Source organism: Gasterosteus aculeatus, chromosome 20, assembly GCF_964276395.1.
Source record: "Gasterosteus aculeatus chromosome 20, fGasAcu3.hap1.1, whole genome shotgun sequence".
Lineage (NCBI taxonomy): Eukaryota > Metazoa > Chordata > Actinopteri > Perciformes > Gasterosteidae > Gasterosteus > Gasterosteus aculeatus.
Window position 1 is genome coordinate 4,026,774 of NC_135707.1, and position 24,551 is coordinate 4,051,324.

Below are 24,551 nucleotides of genomic sequence, written 5' to 3' on the forward strand. Positions count from 1 at the left end.
CTAGAAATGCTAAAATATTCATCCCCCCGAAAGAGTTGCATGCTCATATGAGGGATAAAATGAAACCCTGTGTGTGTTTTTCTTATATTTCAATGGGTTACAGTGTGAGAAATAAACAGCACACTTGGTGGGAATAATTAATTGAATGTAATGGATGGGGTTAAAATGCACAAGTTATCTTCCCTTTGGGAAAACAGCGCAAACACAACACGAAGAATTCCTCCAACAGCCATCTAGATATCTGTAAACATCGAGTGTCCACATGTCCGCAGAGATATATGTATGTTCTGGCAGGGGTGGAGGAATAGAAGAAGAAAAAAAACTACAACAAAACAAATGGTGGATCGGTGGAGCACTTCATGTTTTCTCAAAAATCCCCAGAGCTCTCCTTGTGGTGCAGGTGTGGCCTTACGCAACAGATAGTCCCGTACATTCCACCGCATATGCACAGATGGTAACGACAGGATCAGCTTCTGACTGACACTTTATGAGGAAGCTGAAAACATGGAGCAGTGGATCTACAGCCATGCCGGGTCCATTGTTCCCTTAGAGCTTCAATATGTATGGTGCTGACTAAAGGCTAGGCTAATAATAATTTATAAATCAGTATGAAAAATAATTATATCATAAGAGTGATCTCCCCACTTCATTTTCTGCTGATATTTCATAGTAAAGAGGTGTAGCCTAAATGTCCACATTAAAAACGGCAATAAATAGAAGTTGCGGGTACTTTTCTACCTGTTTGAAACAACACACAAAAATAAAACAATCTTCGAAAATGGTAAAAAAGAAAAAACGGTCTGATTGAATGTAAGAACTATATTGAAATGTTTCATCCCCCTCAATATTGTTATTATCATGATCACCAATGCTGCAATTTGGGTCTTTGTGCAGCACTGCGAGCATGCCGTCAGGCGTGGTTTCTGTCGAGGACATCTTGGGGAGTCGATCCGCGGAACGAACGGCGCGGTTCTTTGTTCACCGGAGCTGCTGCTGTTTGCTTTTTTTTTTTTTTTTTCTTTAACGGGAAATGTGCAAGGGCTTTTCTGATGCCCCCCCCCCCCCCCCCCGCTGCATAGGGTCTGCAACGCCTGTCTGACGGCTCCCTTTCTCTCTTCTGCTCCTCGTTTGCAGCCCCCACCGCCCCAGACACCCTCTTTCCCTCCTATACATAACATCCTCATGCGCAACGGCGCCGGAGACAAAAAACGCGGTGACCTGCCGCAAAGCACGGCTACATGGAGGTGGGCGGACCCCCCCCCATGCAAAATACATGTCACTAACTCCTCTCCCGCACTAAAACATGTCCGATGCTGCACAATCCCCCCCGCCAACCCACGTAGAAAGGCACGAGCCGCGTGTGATAAAGTTGACATCATCATCCTTCCACCACCGGAGGACCATGTGCGCACTCCTACTTGCACCTTTTCGGTTTAACGCAACTGTTTACATCCGGCGGCCCTTACATAAGTCTCCCAAAAAATGCGGGTTTTTTAGGTTTGTTGTCTATTTTTTTTTTTTGTGGGGGGGGGTCTCACGTCGCCCGTGAACGAGTCTGCGGTAACAGTGCGGCGGGAGGCGGGAGAGGGGGGGGGGGGGGGGGGGGTGAGGCATTTCTTCCTCTCTACCGGGCAGCTCGGGTATTTTTCTCTCTCTCTCTCTTTTTTTTTTTTCAGATGCCACGGGCTCGGGAACCCGAGACGGAATGGTGCGACGGGGGAGGGCGGCTCGTTTTGTCTCGGCGAGGAGTGGGAGCCGTGTAAAACCAGACTGGGTGGAGCAACGCAACGCACCGCCCCCACCCACCCCCCTCCTCCATCCCCACCCCCCTCCATCCATCGCGCAGACGGCCTTGTGTCCCGTTCGCCCGGAGCGCTCGAGGAGACTACTGTACTGAAAAAGTCTGGCGGATAGAGAGAGAGAGGGGGCCGGTCGATGGGAGGGACTAGCGCAGAGGGGGGAATCGGAAGGAGGAGGGGGCGAGGAGGAGGAGGAGGAGGAGGAGGAGGCGGCACGGGTGCTGTTTCTCCAGTCTCTTTCCCCTGTCTTTGTCTCACACACTCTTTTGTTAGCCATGCCTAGCCTGCTGGTTCTAGCAGGGATCATGGAGAAAAACGGGGGCTACGCCGGGGATCTGGCCGGCTCCGGTTTCGGAGGCGAAGGTCTCCTGGTTCCGCCCGACGAGGAGGAAGACGACTCCCGTGCCCTCAGGGTCGCGCTGGGCCAGTTGTCTCTGCTCGGGCTCGGGGAAGGCGAGGACGGCGGCGGAGCCCCGACAACAGGAGTGCAGGACCGGAGCAACAATAACAACAACCACCACAACCACACGAACAACGTCGGGGGCGGCGGCGGCGGGGACGCGGCGATCCTGCAAGGGAAGAGCAAGTTGTGCGCCCTGTACGAGGGCTCCTCGAGCGAGACCAAAGGACGCGGCTGCAACATAACAGAATGCGTCCCGGTGCCCAGCTCGGAACATGTGGCCGAAATAGTGGGGAGACAAGGTAAACCGCTGGCTTGCATATTATCACTCCTCCGCCCCCCCCTCCCCGCCCGCCCGCCGACCCCCTCAAACTTGTGCTTTTATCCCGCTAACAGTGCTGCATTGTCCCCGCCGCGGATCCCCGTGCGCTTTGTCTCTAACCGTTTGTTCTCTAACTGTTACCTGGTGTTATTTGACAAAGAAAAGGGAGTGGTGTGTGTGTGTGTGTGTGTGTGTGTGTGTGCTCGTGTTTTTTTTTTTTTTTTTAGTACTCCCCCGAGACATCAGCCTCCCACTTTTTTTTTTCCTCCTCCAAGCTAGCAAGTTCTCGTGGTCTCATCATTTCACTCAGTCACATGGCGACGAGTCGCTTTGTGTTTATTTCTTTCTTTCTTTCTGTGTGAGTGATTTTTTTCATCCTCCTCTCCTGGGCGAATTATTCTACATCCACGCCATCAATGTCAGCGCACACATGCCCACACGCACGCACGCACGCGCGCGCGCGCTCCGCGTGGAGAGCACTTGCTTCCTTTGTCGTCTGAGACGCGCCAGACTGTTAAAAAAAAAAAGGCAACGTGCGGCCGGAGAAAGAAGCGGAGAATGTTTTCACTTTGAATCCACCAGATAGAGACATTCAAAGTGTCAACGGCGGGGAGAGGGGACGGGTTTTTTGTGTGTGTGTCTCTGCCCGTATTTGCCTCGTTGTTTATGTTGCGCACTGCCCCAGTGACACAATTGGACAATGGAAGCGTGGTCCGCTTGTGTGTGTGTGTGTGTGTGTGTGTGTGTGTGTGTTTGTTATCAAATGAACAGATCTCGGAAGTTCAATTCCACACACGTTGCATATTCTACACCCTATTCTTACTGTTGGATGTTGTTGTTGTTTTTTTATTATAATTATTACCGAACAAAGAGCTCAAGTTGAATGACAGCAGCTGTCAAACAAAGGTGTGAAAGTCGGATGAGGGGGGCGCATTGAGGCGGTGTGGATGCTCGGACACGGGATGGCCTTAAAGGGGTGACTCAGCGAGAAGTTGCACCAAGAAGTGCGAGTCCCTTTTTAAAACAAACCGTCTCCCCCCAAAAATAACAGAAAAAAAACAACAGAATTCCTTTTTTCACTCCATCCGAGTTCCACATTTGTGTGTTGAGCCGGAGCATCAACCCCCCCCCCCCCCCCCCGTTAATAACTGTCGTGATGGACCCTCGGAGTGAAGGGCTGCAGGGGAGACCCCCCCCTCCCCCAAAAAACCAGACGAGGGACGCGGAGGCAGTATAGCATCTACAAGCTGAATGGGAGTCACGCCTTGGAGCTGAACACAAGGGGCTCCTCATGAGCCCCACTTCACTGCACACTCTCAATACCACATGGTGGCCTGTCAGGAGACGGGGAATCGGGGGAGAAGCACAAAGGCTGCAGGGTGGGTGAGGCACCTTCGGCACATTCAGATTTACCTCGCAAAGAAAATTAAACAGGTCTGCAATAACGTCACGCGGGGTTCAGATGGCGTCTTTTTTTTCCTCTTTTTTCGCCGGCACCTGCTCTTTCTTCTGCGTCTGCTGTGATAATGTGGATCTACTTTGTGCGGCTAAGTGCCCCCTTGTCTCCCATCGCGGCTCCCGTTCTCTACTCTGAAGTGTAAGTTTTGAATTTTAATGGGGTAACCAAAGACAGCCGGGGGGTGGATCTGGTGAGCAAGCCGGTGCAGATAGAGGGGCCCTTTTTTTGCCTTGACTTGATTTTTTTTTAGGGGGTTGGGAAGGGAGGGGGGATGGGATGGGAGGGGAGGGGGCGGGGGGGGGGGGGTTTAGACGAGCTGCATTTGATTTGGTTGTTGGCGCCACGCACACACCCCCTTCTCCTCGGCACAGCTCATCGCAGCCCGCCCGGTTGCGTTCTGGCAGGCAGAGCTTCCTGCCACGGAGGAAGGGTTGGATGTGATTACCCCCCCTCCCCCAAAGATGCCGTTGTACCCCTGAGTTCGAGGGGGGGCTTTGTTTTCAATCACTCTCGCCCTACAGTTCAGTAGCCTGCGAAATACATTTGTCCCCGGTGACCTTAATATCAAGCTGCGGTTAATTAATCTTCCCCTATTTGTTTTCAGACAATTCCTTAATTGAGGCGTTGGTTTGGACTAATTAAAACGGTGCCGCGTAGTTTGAGGAAAGGAACTCCGCGATGCCCCGTTTGACCCCACGTGGCAATAACAAGTCTATTAGCCGAATGCAAGGCAGTGGCCACAAAGGGGATTTTTAGATCTTTGGGATATGAGCGGTACTGAACCCTCGGCGCATCCGTATCCTTCCGTCCGTGCCTCTGGTCCCCGAGGAGTCAGTGTTCCTGCGCAAAGTGGGCCTATTTAGTGCCATTAGAGCGACATTCGTCTCTTTAACTTGGGGGGGGGGGGGGTGTCTTGGAACGTTTTTGAGGGCTGCTGCTGTGGGTTTTTTTTTTCAGAGGAGTAATGCGATGACGTGCCGTGTGATCCGGGGCACCTGGAGTCTGGCAAGACAAGCTCAGCTTTGTCCAGGGAGTGGACGGCCGTCCTCGATTGTCCACCAGAGAGACAGGGCCCATTTAAGCCGGCAATAAATAAAAATAAGTGTGAATGTGAATAAAAACTGCCCCGAGTGATGCCCGATGCATTCTTCACGGAGTGTAATATAAACAGGAGTCTTACCGCGTTCGCTCGTGACCTCAAACGTACCCGACAATCCGCCAAAAGAATTCCAGATTTACCGTACGCACGGTTCGGTCCCATTACGCCGTCAGGTAATTTGTCGTGAAATAACTGCACTATTTCACATTTAGCCTCGGCCCTAAAAGCACTTAACGGAGCAAACTATGGCCCTCTGATCAGAAACATGGCAGATGTACAGCAGGAAATGTCCCAGGAACAACGCGCATGTGGGCTGACTGTATTGTCTCGTCAGTTCAAGGGGAGGTCAAGCGGTGCATCTGCTGCGATGCGTACAGCTCAACAGTCTGATGCTGGTTAAAACGTCTGCAACTCCCATGTACCGCTTTGTGAGAAGTGTGTCTGATTTAGAACCAGCAAATAAGTGCTCTGGATGCTTGAGTGCTGTAAACCTCATAAATCATGGCAGTAACTCGGCGTGTCCTTTTCCAGTAAAAACCTGCACGTTAAACTGGTCCTAAACGATGAGTAGATCAGAATTCTGAGGGTTTCTCTTTGCTCCGGTCGGCGGGAAAGTGTGTTCCCACCGTTCCACTCGATTCGTGATGTGATGTATCACGTTAAACTGTTTTGTTGTCTCCGCAGGTTGCAAGATCAAAGCCCTGCGGGCCAAGACCAACACGTACATCAAAACCCCCGTGAGAGGAGAGGAGCCCGTGTTCTTGATCACCGGCCGGAAGGAGGACGTTGCGCTGGCTCGCCGTGAAATCATCTCCGCCGCGGAGCACTTCTCCATGCTCCGGGCGTCCCGCAACAAGCTGGGCGTGTCCTTTAGCGGATCCCCGCCCACGCCGTTGCCGGGTCAGACCACCATTCAGGTGAGAGTGCCATACCGCGTCGTGGGGCTGGTGGTGGGGCCCAAGGGCTCCACCATCAAACGCATCCAGCAGCAGACCTGCACCTACATCGTCACCCCGAGTCGAGACCGCGACCCCGTCTTCGAGATCACGGGGTCGCCGAGCAACGCCGAGAGGGCCCGCGAGGAGATCGAGGCGCACATCGCCTTCCGAACGGGGGGCCTTCACGACCACAACAACGAGAACGACTGCATGGGGCCCAACGGCGGAAGCAGCCCGCCGGGCAGCGGCGGCGGCGGGGGGCTGGAGAGCCGGCTACAGCAGGTGTGGGGGCTGCAGGGGGGCCAGCGCAAGCCCCTCACCAGCAGCTACCGCCAGAACTTCTCAGATGCCATGGTGGGAGGAGGAGGGGGAGGCGAGGGAGGGGGAATCTACAGCAAGAGCAACTTCTCCAGCTCCGGGGAGAAGCCGTGTTCCTATTTCGGATCGGAGGGCACCCAGAGCTGGGGCGACCCCGACTACCCCAAACAAGTGGCCTTCTACGCCCAGCAGCGGTCCAAGAGCTTCGGAGGCCTCCCGCTCCCCCTGACCAGACTCTCCCCGGGCTTACCCGAGTCCTGCGGAGGCTTAAGCAACAACAACAACAACTCGACCGTCACCAGCATCGTGTCCGTGTCCGGCTCACCTCACGCCCAGGCCCGCCGCGCCCACAGCGAGCCCACCTCGGCCGGCGAGGTCTTCCCGGGCCGCCTGCCGGTGCCGGGCTCGCCGCCGATCACCGTGCGGGACTGCATGACCTGCTTCGAGAGCAAAGTGACGGCTGCCTTGGTGCCCTGTGGCCACAACCTCTTCTGCATGGAGTGCGCCATCCGAATCTGTGAGCTCAACCACCCGGAGTGCCCAGTGTGCCACACCCAGGTCACACAGGCCATCCGAATATTCTCTTAAGGAACCACATCCGTTTTTAACCATTTTTAGTTTTGTCAGTGTTTGTTCAATAATTATTTACTGTTATTATGATTATTATTATAATATACTTTTTTTTTCCTTTTCTTTTTTCCAGAAAATTTACAAACAACCAAGCAGATATTTTAGACGGCACTGCTTGCTTTACTAAAAAGTATAAGAAATATTTTTAAGTTTTTCTTTTATATATATATGCATATATATTTTATAAAAGTTTTGTTTATAAGAGAAGTATAGTACCTTGCGTTTTCAGTTTTTGGACTGCTGCTGTTTTTCATTCATGGATCACAGAGTAGGAAGAGGTAGACAGTAATGTGAACATTTTATTATTCAAATTTTTTATTTTACCATGAAGTGGGTTTATATGGAAGGAAGAAGATGATTGTCGAGATAACCAATCTGCACCTGACCGACCCAGAGAGTCAATGTTGTTATTAGAAAGAGAGAGAAAAACAAACGTAGACTTGTCATTGCACCTTACAATCATCTTGGTCTAAAATAGGATTTTCAATCATACGTTAATATTTCGGGAGCTGACGTGAAGGCGAATTCCGCCCTTTCAGTTTTACTGTGATTGTTGCTTGATTTAATTGGTCCAACATAGATATCCATTTTAGCTAAATGAAAATGTGAATAAACTGGTCCGAGTCAAAGCCATGTAATACAAAACTACAACAATACAAAAGACCCCCCCCATATTTCATTCTTATACCTTAAAGTCTTATAAACAGGATTGATGCTCAAAAGGAGTAGGACATTATTAACAGTAATCAGGTACATTTTATTCCTGTCATCATTCACACGGACGGAGGAAAGTCCTTCCTGTAGCCATTGATTACACCTCGGCCAGTGCAGCCTCGCTGAAAGGATTCGGTGACACTCGCTCGTCGCGGCACTTGAAAAGCGTGCGGTTCCCCCGGTTGGCTTAAAGCACCGATTTAATTTGTGAGGCCGAAAAGCCTTGGAGTCGGCCCAGTTGGCTTCTTCCTCGATATCCGTCTCCCCCGATGGACTCGTTTCAAAACCACCTAAACCGCGCTTTTGTTGTCCCGTGTGGTCATTTGCCCGCTGTCGCCCGAAACAATGAGGGGCCCGTTCAGAGCGTCTCGCCGTGGGCGTGCGCCGTAGACGAAGCGGACAGAAGCCGGGTACGACTGCACAGTGTCCCCCCCCCCCCCACACCAGAATCATCAGCAGGCTATCGATATTTGAAATAGTCTACACTGTAGAATACAGAGTCCCAAATGAGTAATCCTTTCTCCACGTCCCCCACAACGGCATTATGCGTGAGCTGCAAGGGAGGGAGGGGGGGGGCAGCTGCCTCCCCCTGTGATTAGCAAAGCCGTACAGGAGCAGGTGTTTTGTGGCGCACTGTAGCCGTGACCCCGAGTCCGAGGTCTCGCTCAGCCCCCTTTTCATTCTCTTTTCTTTGGGGAGTCGCCCTGCTTACAGTTTGATCGCTTGCTTTCTTTTTTGTTTTTTTTTCCCCTTTTCTTTTCTGAAGGCCTCTCTCCGAGCGGGGGCGTATTGTCCGGGCCCCCGGTGGCGGGGCGTGGGCCGCAGAGCGCCCGGACACGGCCCGGATCCGCTCATTGACAATTAGGCAAATGGGTCGGTCCAGGTGCGGACCGTGTGGGGCATAAGACGGGGTCCCGCGGCGAGCCCCCTCCACCGCCCCGCCCAGACTGTTACAGGCCCGGTTTGAGGCTGGATGGTCTGGATGCAGCTGGGTGAATGGGGAGCCCCCCCCCCCCCTCTCTTCAGTTTCCCCTCCCCCTCCTTCCAGCACCTCTTGCCCCTCCCCTCCCCTCCTCCTTTGCCGCGGCTCCGAGCCATCCCTGCTGGGGAGACGGGGCCTCTTTTGTCCCAAGACACACACTCACACGCACACAAAATTGTAAAGACGCTGGCTGAATTGGCAGCGGCTGTGAAATGAGGAGGGGCGTGCGGGGGGGGGGGGGGGGGTGTATAGAGGGGGGGGCTGCAGCTATCAGGGGATTCCCCCCTTACCTGCTTTCAACGTTACATTGGCTGCACAGCCGTCCCAAATTCTGAAAAACGCTCACCAACCGAAGAAAGGAAATCCTGATGCCGTCACACCAGGTGCAGCACCGACTCTCCCTCCACCCCCCGACATTTGGACGGATGGGAGGGGGGGGTATCCGTTTGTGTGGCAGTACCGCTACTGTATGGGACATCCTACAGCTGCCCCCTTCACTATGGACACCAGGGCTTCGGCCAATTCCCCCTCCACCCCCCACCCACCACCCCCTCTCAACCCACCTCCCTCCGCCTGGATCTTCCAGAATGAAATCAAACAATTGTAATTGACAGGAAAGCAGAGGAAACGCCCCATTTAACCAGCACTCATGCTGAATCAAATTACACACCCTCTGCGTCTGCCTCAGCCCCAGCCTGGGGATTTCTGAGGCCTAGAGGAGAGCGGATGGGGGTAGGGATTAGGGCTGTTGAATGATAGGAGGAGAGGAAGGAGGGGAGAGGGGGGGGGGGGGTTTGGCTATAAGAAAGCGAGTATGCTTCCAAAACGAAAGAAAGAAGGTAGAAGCGGTGCAGGTCTGGAACTTGTATTGATCCTGTAGGTCATGCATGGTGTCAGCGGAGGGGGGGGGGGGGGGCACGGGGGGGCAGTGGTACTCGGCTTCTGTCTCAAACTAAACATTTAGCAGTTGCAAACTCTTGTCTTCCGTGACTCAAAGGCCCCTCTCTATTCTCTTTACTTTTTATAACCACACTTTTTTTTTTAAACCACAAACACAACACAAGAAGCCCCTCGCGCTGCGCCTGGACCGCCGGTGGGAAGCAGCGCACATGCAAACAAACAAGAGTCTCGCGAAGAGTGGTTTGGTTTTGATGGACGGAGAACTTGCACAGCGGTTTGGCCGAAGCTTTCATTGTCAGACTCAAGGCAGCGGGACACTGCTCTTAGTATTTCTTTTCTTTTTTTTCCTGCCTTAATATTTTGTATTCAAATATTGACATTGCTTTGGCATACAAGGTAGCAACTCTGGCCTTTGATAGCGACCCCCCGCCGACGCTTCCCCCCCCCACAAAAAAAACAACTTTTGAAATACTTATTTTTGGAGAAAAGAATGTGACTCAAACTGCTCTGGTGGGGATTGGAGGGATTCAGGAAATTAGGCTCTCAAGACACTACAGACTAAAACTACAGAGTAAAGCACCTTACTACAGAACATCTGATTAATACCAAACCGACCACTGATGGTGGAATACTTTTCATAGATTTTTGAAAGACATGCACATAAGGATTCCCTATCATTTTTTTTCTATTATGGTGGTTCTTGTTATTCTTAATACTGAAGTGGTACTAGTGGTAATTTGGGAGACCTCTCGTCCATTTGGTCCATGCTGGTGACTTGGTTGAGTTTTGCACTGGTTTTAATGAAGAGAGGGTTTTTTGGAGATTCTCCCCTTTTAGACGCCGTGTAGGTTAATGAGTATTGTACTTTATGGGAAAGCATCTATGTAAATACAGTATGTGTATCGGTTATCAACATCCAGACAAAGGCCGCGCTTAAAGTGAGGTTTTGATTATTTTTACAAGCCGGGGGTTTCATCGTCAGCGTTTTAGCAGGAATTCAAACTGTCTCTACGTTTTTTAAAAGTAAATCTTTTATATATACGTCCCATCAGCTTTTTGACTATAATAGTATAATAGATGGATCCTTAAGTTTAAGAAATATTATTTAAACTGATTAACTTAGTATTCCATCCAAATATATAGATAAGGAATTAAGCAGACACTACTTTAAACTGTAATAATGAATATCCTTTATGAAGCCGCTGATGTATAAGACGAATCTCAAAAGAAAACTGGAATGAATAGTACGTGTAATAAGCCCAAATGAATAAATCTGTTTCTATGTATATTAGGATGAAAAGCAATAATAGGACTATACTGGGACAATAAACAGAGGAGTCTGCTTAGTCAGTTCTCTAAAAAATATTCTATTCCGCAATTGACCTTGATTATTAGGATACCAGGGCGTTTGTGTCTTATATTTGCTTAAAATCCATTACGGATTCACGCCAGTGTAAAAAAAACAAAAAAAACAACAACAACCGGAAATATAATGACTTTGTAACGGTTTCAGGATAAGTATTTGTTCTTGTTGTGTTCATCAGGGTCTTAAATCATTGGATTGCTTCTTATGTTTTATTTACGTTGACTATCAATCAGATCACAGGGTGGGTCACGAACAAACTGAACGGATTGAAATGCAAATTTCAGGGACTTGAACAGTGTCCTGAAGGCTGTTTGTCTGGTGGAGAGGGGGGGGGGGGGGGGCACTGCACCCCCATGGAAGAGCTTTGACTAGCCTCACCGCTGTTGGTGGAGCTAAGCATATCGAAAGAAGTCTCACCTTGGCTTGACGGCGCGTTTTTTCGGGATTCACGGCTCTATTTTATACTTGATTTGCACCAGCTTTTCTTTCTATCTGTATTGTTTTTAAGAGGAAGAAAAAAAAAAAAAAGGTCAGATGTAGCCAAAGAACAAAACACAAGGAGAGGACTTATCACTTGAGTTAGTTTTATTCTAGCATAGAAAAAAAATCAACTTGGTTTAGAGTTTACCCAAAAGTCTCAGAGGCCACGCGATCGATGTCTGTGGAATGACGGCATATCATGTTTCAGTGTTGTAAGATTAGTTTAATACTACGGAGGCGCCGGCAACAGACTTACTTCTCCCCAAAGAGATCAGCTCAAAGCACATCCTGGCACTTACGCGGTCCTTTGAGGCGTCCTTTTTTTTTTTGGTTGTTGCTATTGTCATGTTTAGGTTGACGGGAGAACAGCTCCGCCGATCTGGAGGAGTCCAGCTAAAAAGGGACTTCCCACGTGATGTGATATAAAAGAAAAAGTAGGCTGAGAAGTAATTGTGTTGACAATGACAAGCCAGTGAAATATTCCTAATATTCTGAGGCCCTTTGGAGTGAACGCACACTGCAAACAAGGCGAACAGAAACAACACTGTTTTTCAGTAATTATTGTTTGAAGGAGCCGCTGACTGTATCCTGAAGTTTAACTGCATGCTACTCAAATATAGTACAGTAGGTAAGATTTATCAGAAAAAAAGTTAAGATCGCTTAAATTATTCGTCAGCCTAAACCTGAAGTTTATAAAAAGCTTTAAGACCTTAAAGTCAACATAGGTTTAAAATCATATATTTACCGTGTAGTTTGACTAAGTGATACATAAAGTTTAATTATGATTCTTAAGAATATGATACGGTGTAAGTTTCATTTGTCCCAACTCACCCAGTATGAAACCCGTTTTGAGTGGAGCAGCGGAAGGGGGGTGAGGGTGACTCAGACATCTGATTCATTAAGTTCTTGTTAGTATTATTTACAATATTGTATTAAGCTTACTATTATAGTAATGGTAGAAACTGTTGATGTTTTTCTTCTCTTGATATGAAAAGGTCTTTATGCATTTATGTGGAATCCCCTCTGAGGAGTGATAGGAAATCCTTATTTTCAATGGATGCACTTAAGCAATTGTACCAACCTGTCGAAATCCACATTGAGGAAGAAATGCATTTGAATGTAAAAAAAAAAAAAAGCAAAAAAAAAAAAAACCCGACCACTCGACTCAATGCACTCCTTATGCTGATTGTTTTGTCAATTTACAAGTGAGCTTTAATTTTTTGTTTGTTTTTTGGAAAGACTTTGCGGCGGTTTTCAACGTAGACTATATTTGAGTTCTTCCACATACATTTATAGAAAGTACCTTAAAATGAATAAAAAAAAATTTAAAAAAACATACAGTTTCTCAAATCTATTTTGCTAACATGGGTTATTATTTCATAGAAAGCAGAGGAAAAAAAGTCAGTATCTGGATGTTATTTATGAAAAGTAAAAAAAAAAAAAATGAAGCAACATATTTATGAGTAACCTCGAGACATTTTGTTTTTTAATTAAAATGACAAGAAGTTAATATATTTCTAAACACAGGGAGGTTTCTACTAATAAGCAAAAATGAGAAAAGGAGTTTAGAAGTTTTATTTATGAAAGTTGTGGGCGCTCGACTCCTCCGTGCACCTGGTGCTACGTGACGTAAACGGAGGGAGTCCCCCGTGGCTGAAATTTTAACTTCAGGCGTGCACGACTTTAACACCAGTGCATTCACAATGGAATAATTACAGAAAATAATATAATATTTTTTAGAATTTGGATATATTTTAGTCACAGAGCATCAATTTTGTGCCTCAATTATATATATTTTTCCTGCATCAGCATTCTTTGTACAGTGCTGCTTGCTGTAACCCCCCCGAACTCCCCACCCCCTTCAACTAACCCCATGTTACTGACTGAAACGCATAACTCATTTCCTCTGTAATCTAAACTCGCTTTTACTTATCAAAACCTATGAAAACATGTTACGACTGCTTGGAGTGAACGAAGCAGCCACGCCCCCCCCTTCCCCCCGCACACACCACCCCCTCCCCTTCTCGCCAAATGAGGGCCCCCCCCCCGCACACAACTTGTACACACTTTCATTCATACGTTTTCTACACCCTCTACTCCGACTGTTTGTGATCAGCAGCGAGAGCGTAATCAGCTTACCGGAAGCCTTTGAGAGACTTCCCACCCCCCCGTGTGTCACTTGGGCGAAGTTTGCGAAAAAAAAGAAAAACGAGAAAACGGAGTGGAAGCACCTCGGAGAGGACGGCGGCGCGCTGTGTCGTAGATCTTGTAACTAGACACTCACATATACACAAAACAGGTTCATTACCGTACTAGCTTGCATGTATGTTGTATGGTCACTTAGTCAGGAGGAGCGGCGCGGGGCCCGTCGGCGTCCTGTGGCGTCGGGGCACTTGGGCCGTTTCTCCTCTGTAGATTTTCATAGTTGGGAGTCCCTTTGGAAAAGTCAAACAGGAGTTTGGAGCCAGATAAAAATAGAAAAAAGAGCCCATTTCAGTCCCCACATCAAAAGTTGGATTTCTGTATTCTAAGTTTGCTGTTTAATCGATTAGAGACAGTCCCCCGCCTCACACGAATTAACTCGCCATTCTCAGTTCTGCAATGAAAAGACAAAAAAACATAAAGAGCACCACAGCGGTGGCGTAAAAAGGACGGGGACTGAAGTGGCGCTCGCTGGTGAAGCTCGCGACCTCTTCCAGAGGGGGTCAATACAGTCTGACAGTTTGTCTTTGGTAGCGTTTCCAAATGTTCCAGCACAGTAGAGGTGTTTCATGCCGGTCTAATAGTGGTCGTAGTGCATTAGTTTTTTGGGTCAGCATCAGCTGGCGTTAGTTTCTGGTTTCTCTGTGGACGGTGGAAGAGGGGCGCCGACGTGGCCCCCGGTGGCTGACCGTCAAACTTTGATGGATGAAAAAAAAGGAAAAGAGAAGTCTTTGAACTCTGTTACAGTATGCCGTGCCATTACAAGGCATGCAATATTGCAGGTTTATTTGTTATAGCACATGTTTTTTTTGTGAATTACATTTTTGGGGACATTTTTATTATTATTGTATCTGCGCCATGTTAGTTCTGGTTCTTTGTTATTTTTCCAAGATTCAAGATGTATTGTAAATGTTTCTAATAAAACAAAAATGAAATGAATTGTAACCCTTGCATTTATTCTTTTTCTTCTTATTCTTTTTTATGGCTTATGGTGATATATTTTAATCCCGGTTATCACAGGATCTATAATTTTGTTTAACAGCAGCAGAAATAGTTAATAAATGGATTCTGCCCTCCACCACATTCATTAATGAAAAAGCCAGCTACTTGCAGCCTTTGTCGTTTAAAGCATCTTAAGAGAGACATGAGAAGAGTCGGGCTATAACAAATAAGATTTATTTATACATATGCAGTCCAAATATACATATATTAGAATAAATGTTTAAAAAGCCCTAACCCTCACCACCCAGTTTAAGACCTCTGAAGTCTCAGAAGTTAGTGTGTATGTGTACAAACACATAACCAGGATAAACACCATCGGTGTGCATAACCTTTGGATTTAATTAAGACCCTCCTAACGCTAACCCTCCTTTCTCCGTTCCCTCGATCCATCAAACTATTAGATACTAACAAACCCAATCCTGGCTCCCCGAATACAACCCCCGCCCCCTCCACAGGAAATAAAGACAAGTGAGAGCGAGGGCAGACCTCAGGGAGATCCCAGAAGGCAGAGTCCTGTTCCAGTTACATACAGTGTGGAGACACAGAGGGGAGGAGCAGGTAGCAGGCAGTGGAGGATTTCACTTACAGTAAAACAAGCCATCTCGGCTGCATCAGAGACCACAGCAGCGGGGCAGAGAGCCCTCACTAACTCATCCCCTGAAACAGTATCCAACCATCTATCCCCAGCAAGCAGGCAGCAGCAGCAACAGCAGCAGGCTCGTCCAGGCACTCAAACCTATTCCCCAAATCGGGCGCAACAGGGAAACGGCCGTCAGGAGAGCCGCTGCTGGCATCCCACCGACATGTGAGGCGGTAAACTCGCTCACTAGCGACGCAAGCTTTGCGCGCCGTTAACTCTAAATGAGACGGGATAGCTGCAAGAGCATGACTCATCTGTAGAGAACAAAGTGCGCAGGGCAGGGAAGCCTTCAGATCAGCTTTTAGAAAGAAATGACATGTAACCGGTGGGGAGGGATGTTGTTGCTCGCGAGTGGAACACAACGTCACTCAACCGACTTTGACCAAATTCCAGCATTAGCATTTAGCAAAAAGAGGACGACTTGAAATCCTTGTAAATGCGTGCGAGAGTTTGCTTTGATATGATTGTGGGCACCGAAATGCAAGAGAGCTTCCTCTTCTGCAAAGCCATCATTGGGTAGGATCTGAACCAAATGGTGTTAAAATTGCAAAACCGCTTGGCTGGAGAAGACCATAATCTAATGTTCAATAAATATTGTACCAGACATTATTTTTCTAAATACTATACATTTAAGAGAAAATAGGAATGACTGCGGCGACAGAAGGGTAGCAGGTCTTTTGGATGTGGATTTTTATTGCCCAATATACTGGTGGTGGGGAAATGAGATAAAGCATTTACTGGCAGAAATAGAGCTTTCAAAAAGGGAGGACAGTTTTGAAAGACAGAAATCATGATGAGATACAAAAAAAAGGAACCTCATAGCGCGTTACATTGTTCATCAGATTATGAATCACTTCTAATCGGGTTCCTCTTTTTTTTAAAATGCTTAATGCACCAGATGTACGTGGCATCTCACCAGTTTCCCTCCCATTGACACTTTTCCCTGCACACCGCAAACCCCGTCTAAACTTCTTTACTGCCCCTCTCTGCCCGGTCCCCCTCTTCAAACTCTACCACGTTGTCTTAACAAGACAACATATGAATAAACTCTTCTGTGTAGTCTGTACCTGCCTCTCCTTTCTCCCCGTTCCATCTGTCTGTCTCTGTCTGTCTGTCTATCTGGTCGTTTCTCCAACTGCTCGGAGGTGAAGGAGGAGGTCAGTGGTAAGGCCTCAGTTGCTCTGGCAGCAGACGCCCTTATTGGCTGAGTTTTGGGTGGGCTCAACCGTGATGGGCACTACGTTGGAAGCAGGCGAGAAGTCGGAGTCGCTTCGCCCGGACATCTGCCGCTGTGACACGATGTTGTAGATGGCTGTGATGGAGAGAAGGGTGAAAGGGAGTGAGTTACTTGTAGATGCCTACAAATCCAGCCAATAGTGGGACATATTGTGATGAGGACAAACAACATGGCAAAACTGAACAACAACTGTTGTATCCAGACTGCTGGCAGCAGAGAAGGATTCTTTTCCTTCCTAGACTGGCATCGTGTGGCAGCGCTGCGTCTCATTTTCGGCATTCTGCGCTACAATATGCACTACAGTTTAGATTTAAAAACTGCATCGTCCAAATAAATATCATAGATTGTGGGATTTAATTTTGTGAGCCTGCTTTCCCGTGTTGGAAGGAAAATACAACAAAGTCACAAATTTAGCAGACCAGGGCTGTTCGAACAAACACAGGTGACCTTATAGGAGAAGGCTGTGCAATCAGAGTAGATGGTCAATTCAGCCAATCGACGGAGTAAATCCCTCCGCGTGCGTCTCACCCACAGAGAACGCTGCCAGATCGGCTGCTCTTCTTGCATCCAGCGCCAGGATGTGATGTGGCGGCGACGTAGTCGACGGCAAGAAAGAACTAAAACGCACTGTGCCGTGACACGTCAGGTGGAGAAACCATGACCCATTACTCCAGAGACAACGTAATCCGCTAGGACTGACCTACACGCCGTCTGGCGCTGATATCCCCACACACACACACACACACACACACACACACACGACGACTTCTCTGCTCCGCTGGGTCTAAAGTTCAGCTCTAACTGGGCCGCTAACGTTCAGCTTACTTCCTCTTTTCTCGTCCCTTAACGAGCTAATTAGCTACATTAGCTAAACAGAGGCTTGTTGGTTTGATGTTACCGTTTAAGTTACTGATAAAGCTGCGGTGGGGCCAGAATGTCTCACGCGGCCGAGGCTTCTGGGAGTTGAACACAGAGCAGAAGCAGGATATAAACAGTAAGTGGCGCAGATTGATAGCCCTTTGGAGCAATTGAAGTGGAAGCATCACTCGCTGTTGGACTGCTCCTTTGTGCACTCCAGGGGTTGACTCTGTCACAGAAATTGGGTTGTTGTTTTTTTTCTACACGGTACCAAATCAACAACATCTGATGCACTAGTTACTGCGTCTATTTTTCTCCAAGGGACACAGTTTGTAGACATCTGCGTGAAAAAACATCTGAACCAGCATCTTGAACAGATGCGTCTGGTACAGTGAGTCTTTGTGGTATTGTGACCAAAGACCGTTAGCGGTTTGTCAGTGATCGTCAGACATCCAACAGCGCTCTCTGCCACTGGTTGGCTGAGCGCTCTTTCATTGTGCAAAACCATCGTATTTTATTTGGGTGGTGTCCTTACCACAGAGTGCCCATTCAGTGATGGGCAGAGAAAACTGATAAGATGGATTTTGCTGCCATCTAGTGGCAGAGGATGAGTGTTATGTAAACATTCATTGAATGATTGGATGGAAATGTAACACTTTCAGCCAAATCAATATACAGTGGGTTTGTAATATTATAACACATATAGATAGATACGTGTGAATATATAAATATATTTATACACACACACACACACACACATATATCATTTGATGACTTAGGAGCCTCATTTATTCACTCTAATTTGACTTAAACACTCAAACTGGCAATAAATAAGCACAAGTGTGAAACCCACCTGTAAGAATCGTCTGGAAAGCCAGCTCCACATTAGAGGAGTCCAACGCGGACGTCTCCAGGAAAGAAAGGCCATGTTTCTCTATAAAACACACATGCAAAAATTGTGAAAAGCCTGCATCATTTTAGACTTTCATAAGTATGCTGAGCTGATGTGTGTTAGACTGGCATTAACACAGCACTGATTCAGGAATTGATTTCTTCTGCATAATGCACTCACTCCAGGGTTCCCCCGTAGAAGGTTAGTCATTTCAGCTGCTTCCTGTTTGAGTGCTCAGTGAACAGCTTTGTACTTATGGGATATCTAATGGGTTGTGTGACAGCAGACTGGTTTGCTATATATTTACAATGTGCTGAAATACAATGGTGTTATTCACAAAGGCAGAATGAGGAATATAATGGTTCATATTCTGACCATGAAAACCCTTTGAAAGCAAATAATACAGTCTGCCGGGATACAAATTCTATTAAAAAAAAAGGATATACGGACTAAGGCAAGAGTAATCTGTATCCAAATAAGGAATAATGGTTTACTCTGTACGTTTCCATTTATGTATCCTTGCGAAGCATTGTGAGAGTGAGCCAGGGCCCTGAAACCAAAGCGGCTTAATGGAATTTAGCCATCAAATCATATTGTTTCTTAATGTGAAAAATGCCTTCTATTTAAAAAAAACGGTTTAAAAAAAAACCTGACAAAAATCCTATCAAAAAGTCAGAAATGTGGCTTGTTATGCCTGATTGATCTGACCAAACAAAAACATAACATAGAACTAAGAAACATGTCCCATTTTTGAAGTCAGCAAATATATTATTGACATATTATCTTGGCAATCATCATGTATCACTCTCATTATCTCAATTTGTCCTTTCTTCACAATCTGTATATTCTGACTCAAAGTATAGAGCTGAACATTTGTCACTGACACATGCGAGGGGATCATTGTCACACAGTGAGACATCAGATTCACTGTTGGGTTCTTTAGGAAACCCTTCACTCGTGGCATTGCGACACACTTTGCATGGACACGTCCGCCCCCATGGTATTCATGTAAATTAGGCATCAGAAATTGTTTTTCTGTGCTCCAGGAAAACAAATCAGTCAGTTAAGAATGCAATAAGAGTATTCTTCCAGCAAAGAAAAATAATTATTTTTACTCTAATATAAATCAACAAGCTGGACGTTCTTACAGGTCGTCCTACCAAGAGTCATTTACCAGTCCAAGCAAATACATCACTGACTTGGACCCATGCCGAGAAACTCAAGGGCACAAGAAAACACGTGGCCCAACAATCTGAAGATAAAAAAGGAAAGTGTAAAAAAAAAAAAAAGTTTCAAGGTGGGGAATAAAAACTGTACTGCAAGGCTACAAGTCTTAAAAATCTAATTACGGCAGCTCGATTCCAGCTCAGTTCATCTAGCTCATTTCCCAACCTTAACGTGGCAGGAGTGAGTCAGTCCACACGCACACCCAATACCTGCCAAGGCCTTGGCCTCATCTGTTGGCACCGCCCTCAGGTGGCGTAGATCACTTTTGTTGCCCACTAGCATGATGACTATGTTGCTGTCCGCGTGGTCCTGCAGCTCCTTCAGCCAGCGCTCAGCATTTTCATACGTCAAGTGCTTGGCAATGTCATAAACCAAGAGAGCGCCAACTGCTCCGCGGTAGTACCTGAAAAAACGCGAGAGGAAGTGAACATGAAATACATAAAACCGAAGCAGCAAACTTATTCTTGTCACAGCGCGTTGAAAAAACAGCAGACAAAGCTCAGAAGACAAGGGAACATCGGCTGACGTTACTTATTTTTAATTGAAGACTGGTTATAAAATCTTCCTGGGTGCCTGTGGGGGGGCCGTGTACAGCACATGCCAATGCCTCAGGGTCGGTTACGCCATCGAGGCCGGCAACTAAAAAAAGAGCGTCAAACGTTGGGACGGGAACTCGATCGAGGGACGAAGAGGAAGCTGTGATTAACAAAACGCTTCCTGCCCCGGGGCAAAAAGGTTGCAGTTGTAGAATTAATCCCTCCAGAGAATATATTGTTTTAACTATTTTAGGAAGACTGAATTTAAACTGAAATGATGCATTGTGGATGACTCTCCCACAACCATAGACGTTCTCCATGCAGTGAAGCAACATGGGATTGTGAATAACATTTTTCAAAACACAACAATAAAAGTCTCTTGTACAGTCCTGTGCTTACTATGAATCTGTAGCGAGAACATTGACAATTAAACCGCTGAGTCTCATTTGAGGACACATCATATTCCTCAAGAGAACTTGTGTGAAGTGGATATTATCACTGCTTATGTGTGACAGACATCACAACAATGTAAAGGAGCTTCCACAAAGGCTTCAACGAGGACTGTGTTGTACTCACGCGGAAGTGATGGCGCGGTATCGCTCCTGTCCAGCCGTGTCCCAGATCTGAGCCTTGACGGTCTTGCCCTCTACCTGGATGCTGCGAGTGGCAAACTCCACCCCGATGGTGCTCTTGCTCTCCAGGTTGAACTCATTTCGGGTGAAGCGGGACAGCAGGTTACTCTTCCCCACCCCTGAATCTCCAATCAGCACCACTACAGGGAGACACAAGGGGGGGGGGGGGATTTCAGATAAAGAATGAACAGCCCGCGTCAATTACAGGGTTTATTGGAGGCTCTCCACCATTTTCACTTTTTAAAATTCAACTTTCTACACAGTGGTACAAAACAATCAAGTTGTCATGAATGAAAAACACGTATGGAGAATAAACTTACACATCATTGCGCCTAAACAAATCAGCATACTTGATTGTAGAGGAAAATTCATGTAAACCATAAATATGTTAAGAAAACAAGATGGGTCGATCTTTCTTAAATAAAATCTGATCCTTCGTATTCTCAGATAGCCTGATTCAATGACGCATGTGTGTGTGGCTCCCGGCCACACTTTGGCAGACACTCACAGGCCGCCCACTGAGCAGACAATACTAGAAGCATCTGATCTTTTCAGGAAATACCCGCAGTTTGGAAGCAGGTGAAACAGGCGAAACAGGCAACACGATGCAGATTTCACCAGTCAAATGTACTTTGGTCATGAGAGCATTTGAATGATTATGTTCAATGCTTTTTCTTAAATCACCAGGAGAACTGAGACATAGATTATACCGCTGTTATTTAACTTAATTAGTAAAAATTAAGTTCCCCTTCGTTTTTTTTTTAAAACCTGAATTGAAAATTTTCAGACCTCCGCACCTAAAACTGGGTACTAACTCTGGAGCCAAAACTCTGCTTAAGTTTTTGCAAATGCCAAGCACTCCCTTCTAATTACTTTAGTTTTCAGGTCACCATTTACACTCCCCAATCACAATCAAAGCATACAAATCTGTTAAAGCTAACATTAAAGAAGACTACACTCAGAAAGGGCCCTGCTTTTGGATCACATGCAAACGCAAGTAGAGCCCTTACGGATTATATTATACTAGGACTGTAAATAACTAGATTTACAATGTTGAGCTATTCCTTATACTGTGTAATCCTGAAAATAGAAAAACAGAAGTGTGGATGCTGCGATTCCGCTTCTGGACCTGCAGTGTACATAAACGGGCATTATTAGGGTGGGTCTTTTATCACAAAACTACTTCCACAATTGGCAGGTGAGTCAGTGTGTCAAAACGAACCAACAACACACCTCCCTGGTACCATGGAATAGGAACTTATTATGGAATGTTGAAATGGGATTGACCAACCACCGTGTCTCCACTCGCATTTAAGCAATACCGAGTCTACGGAGCTGTGGTGTAACAAGCACGAGTAGAAACCTGTTGGTATTAAAAGGGCTGACTTAGACCTCACACACCACCAGTCTGGCTCCTCTACGTGACTTAAAACAACGTAAGATTGTTATTCTTGATATCGTCAAAGACAAAAGAGTCGGGTGAAGGACAAAAACACATTATGTAAACATCTGACATGGGACGGGTAATATCACGGCCGCGGTACACGCCCACTCACTATTGTTGGGTTTGCATTCTTCAGCTTAAAAAAAAAGATATGACACCTCTCAATTACAACAGAAATCACCACACCCAGGTATCCATCCCAGATAATAATTGTCAGAAGGTACAGTAGAAATACAGAATTGTACGGAGTATAATACTGAGAATCTGAGCTCTCGGCCTGTGCAGTCAATTTATATCCCCTGAATCCCTGTGAATGGAATAACCTAACTATCACATTAAGTCCAACTGATGTGGAATTAAAGCAGTGTATAATGCTGGAAATCATCAAGACACCATTTCTATTAAAGCAGAGTGACTATTTTCTCACCAGTACTGATTTCATAGCAGTAAAATGCATCAATGACATTTAAAATACACATATTGTTTAGCCATGTAAATAAGCAGATGACCGTAACATATGATGATCAGTTGGGCAGAAAAAAAAGAAAGAATTTATCATTTAGTATGCAACGTTTCTACAACAAATACCCAGTATTGAGGCTCATACCAGTCACTAAAATGAACATGGACAGTCAAATGAAGGCGGACTTCATGCACTTGACGTGTCGCCATCAATAGGGTTCACATGACTCACTAACAGCCTGTCAAACTTGACTCGGGCAATCTAACAGCAATGGACAAAAGGAGGTTGTGGGAACAAAGGCGAGCCGTGACAGTACTGCTTCAGCTCTTTCCTGGTTCCAGCGGAGGACGGAAAAGACACCAGATTCTTTTTAAGTGTCCTTGCAATGAGTTTTAGTCAAATTTGCTTTTTGGTCGTCATGAGTCATGTCATCGTAGCTGTGGTTGAGTGAGCGATTGAGTTAATCTCATCTTCTCGATGCTCAGAAAATAGTTCCACACAAACTAAACACACAAAGCGCATGCAGGTATTTCCAGTTTTACAACACATCGGGTGTTCTAAGTGAACAGACGCTTTCCATTTTGCTTTTGACAAGATTGAACTATGAACTAGTTTTTGTACTAGGTAGCCATGAAGCCCAAATACACAGTATTTTTGAACCAGACGGCACACTGTGGTATAATGTTTCTGCCTTTAAAAAAAAGGACCTTGTTTTAAAATAAGTAGTCACCAGGCAAACTTACTGTGGCGTATGATCTGGACCATATTGAGGGATGGTAAGTATTTACGTTAAGGCGGCGTTACAATTGAAGGCGGCATTACCTGTTATTGACAAAAGAGGGGATGATTTGGCATTTGGATTCAGGTACAGTTCAGTACACGGTGGAAAAAACAAGGAACCTAAACTCCATTTATTATCCTATTAAGTATGGATGAAGGTATGGATGGAGGTCTGGGGTTGTTGCCCTGCCACAGATAGTGAGTGACCCCCCCCCCCTTGTTTATAAACACAGCATTCCCCCTTATACGGTTACGTCATACGTCTTACGTACCAGAGGGTCCCTGAGGTACCTCAAAAAGCTGCCTGTGCGTGGTGGACGCGTGCAGCACCGTGTGCACACGACGCGTCCTCGGAGGCAGCAGGTGCCCTCGTCTCTGACGTCGCGCGACACCTTCTTGTTCGGCGCGCGGGTCACCGCCTCTTGACAGGTGACGAAAGGGGGGCTCGGCGCCGAAGTTCAGCTAACTAGCGAGACCGACCGACAGCTACTCACCCTTGAAGAGGTAGTCGTATTCGTCCTCTCGGTTGGTCATAGCTCCGCTTCTCCGGCGTCTCTACGTGGCTGAACTCGTCGAGTCGAGCCAACTTGTGGCGTGTTTTCAACTCGACGCTACTTCGCGACGCGACGACTTCGACGTTGAGTCAGCCTCGGGCGGAAGTCTCACTCGGACGACAGCGAAGCCGAGGGAACGATGTCAAAGTAAAACACAAAAAAAAGGAAAGAGAGAGAGAGACTGCGACACCGCGGCTGTTATCGAGCATAAAGGCGAGCCGATGGCAACTGGCGGTTGAGAAAGTTTCGCCTCGTCTTCCTCGCCCTCTGTCACCAGCCGTTGCCGAGGATGCGACGTAACGTCAGTTTCCTGTGTCCCGCCCCTCTCCCGCTCCCCCAATGGCTGGCCGCTGGACCGACACCTGTCACGGCCATCGACGTGATTGGCCCTCGCGCGCCGTCGGTCGTTATCGGTGCCGCTCGGTAGTTAACTTCGATGACGTAAGCGGCCCGGAGCGTCAACAGGTAACGCGGAGCCGGGAATTCATTAGGAGCAAAGCGGAGCCGCGCTGGCCGACCGAGGTATGACGAACGTGTTACTGCGGCGCGTGTCGCGGTAGCCGAGTGCGGAACTAGTTTAATCAACGTGTTCAACTCAGGAGGACAAAAGTAGACACACAGAGAATGTAAAGCGTGCTGTCCTGTTGGGATGTCCATGGGGACACTGGGTCCCAGTT

General features: G+C 47.0%; 2 protein-coding genes across 2 annotated transcripts; one reads left to right on the top strand and one right to left on the bottom strand.

The window, feature by feature from the left end:
* The first annotated feature begins 1,850 nt into the window (after positions 1–1,850).
* On the top strand, positions 1,851–7,626 carry mex3a (mex-3 RNA binding family member A). The gene is made up of 2 exons (XM_040166068.2): positions 1,851–2,501; positions 5,764–7,626. The coding sequence occupies exons 1-2, from the start codon at positions 2,075–2,077 to the stop codon at positions 6,921–6,923; spliced, it is 1,587 nt and encodes a 528-aa protein (XP_040022002.2). The 5' UTR covers positions 1,851–2,074; the 3' UTR covers positions 6,924–7,626.
* A 7,143-nt stretch (positions 7,627–14,769) lies between these two features.
* On the bottom strand, positions 14,770–24,400 carry rab11al (RAB11a, member RAS oncogene family, like). Its single transcript, XM_040164531.2, has 5 exons — positions 23,815–24,400; positions 20,578–20,773; positions 19,675–19,868; positions 18,200–18,280; positions 14,770–16,563 (listed from the first exon to the last, which is right to left on the bottom strand). The coding sequence occupies exons 1-5, from the start codon at positions 23,852–23,854 to the stop codon at positions 16,424–16,426; spliced, it is 651 nt and encodes a 216-aa protein (XP_040020465.1). The 5' UTR covers positions 23,855–24,400; the 3' UTR covers positions 14,770–16,423.
* Between the last annotated feature and the right edge of the window lie 151 nt (positions 24,401–24,551).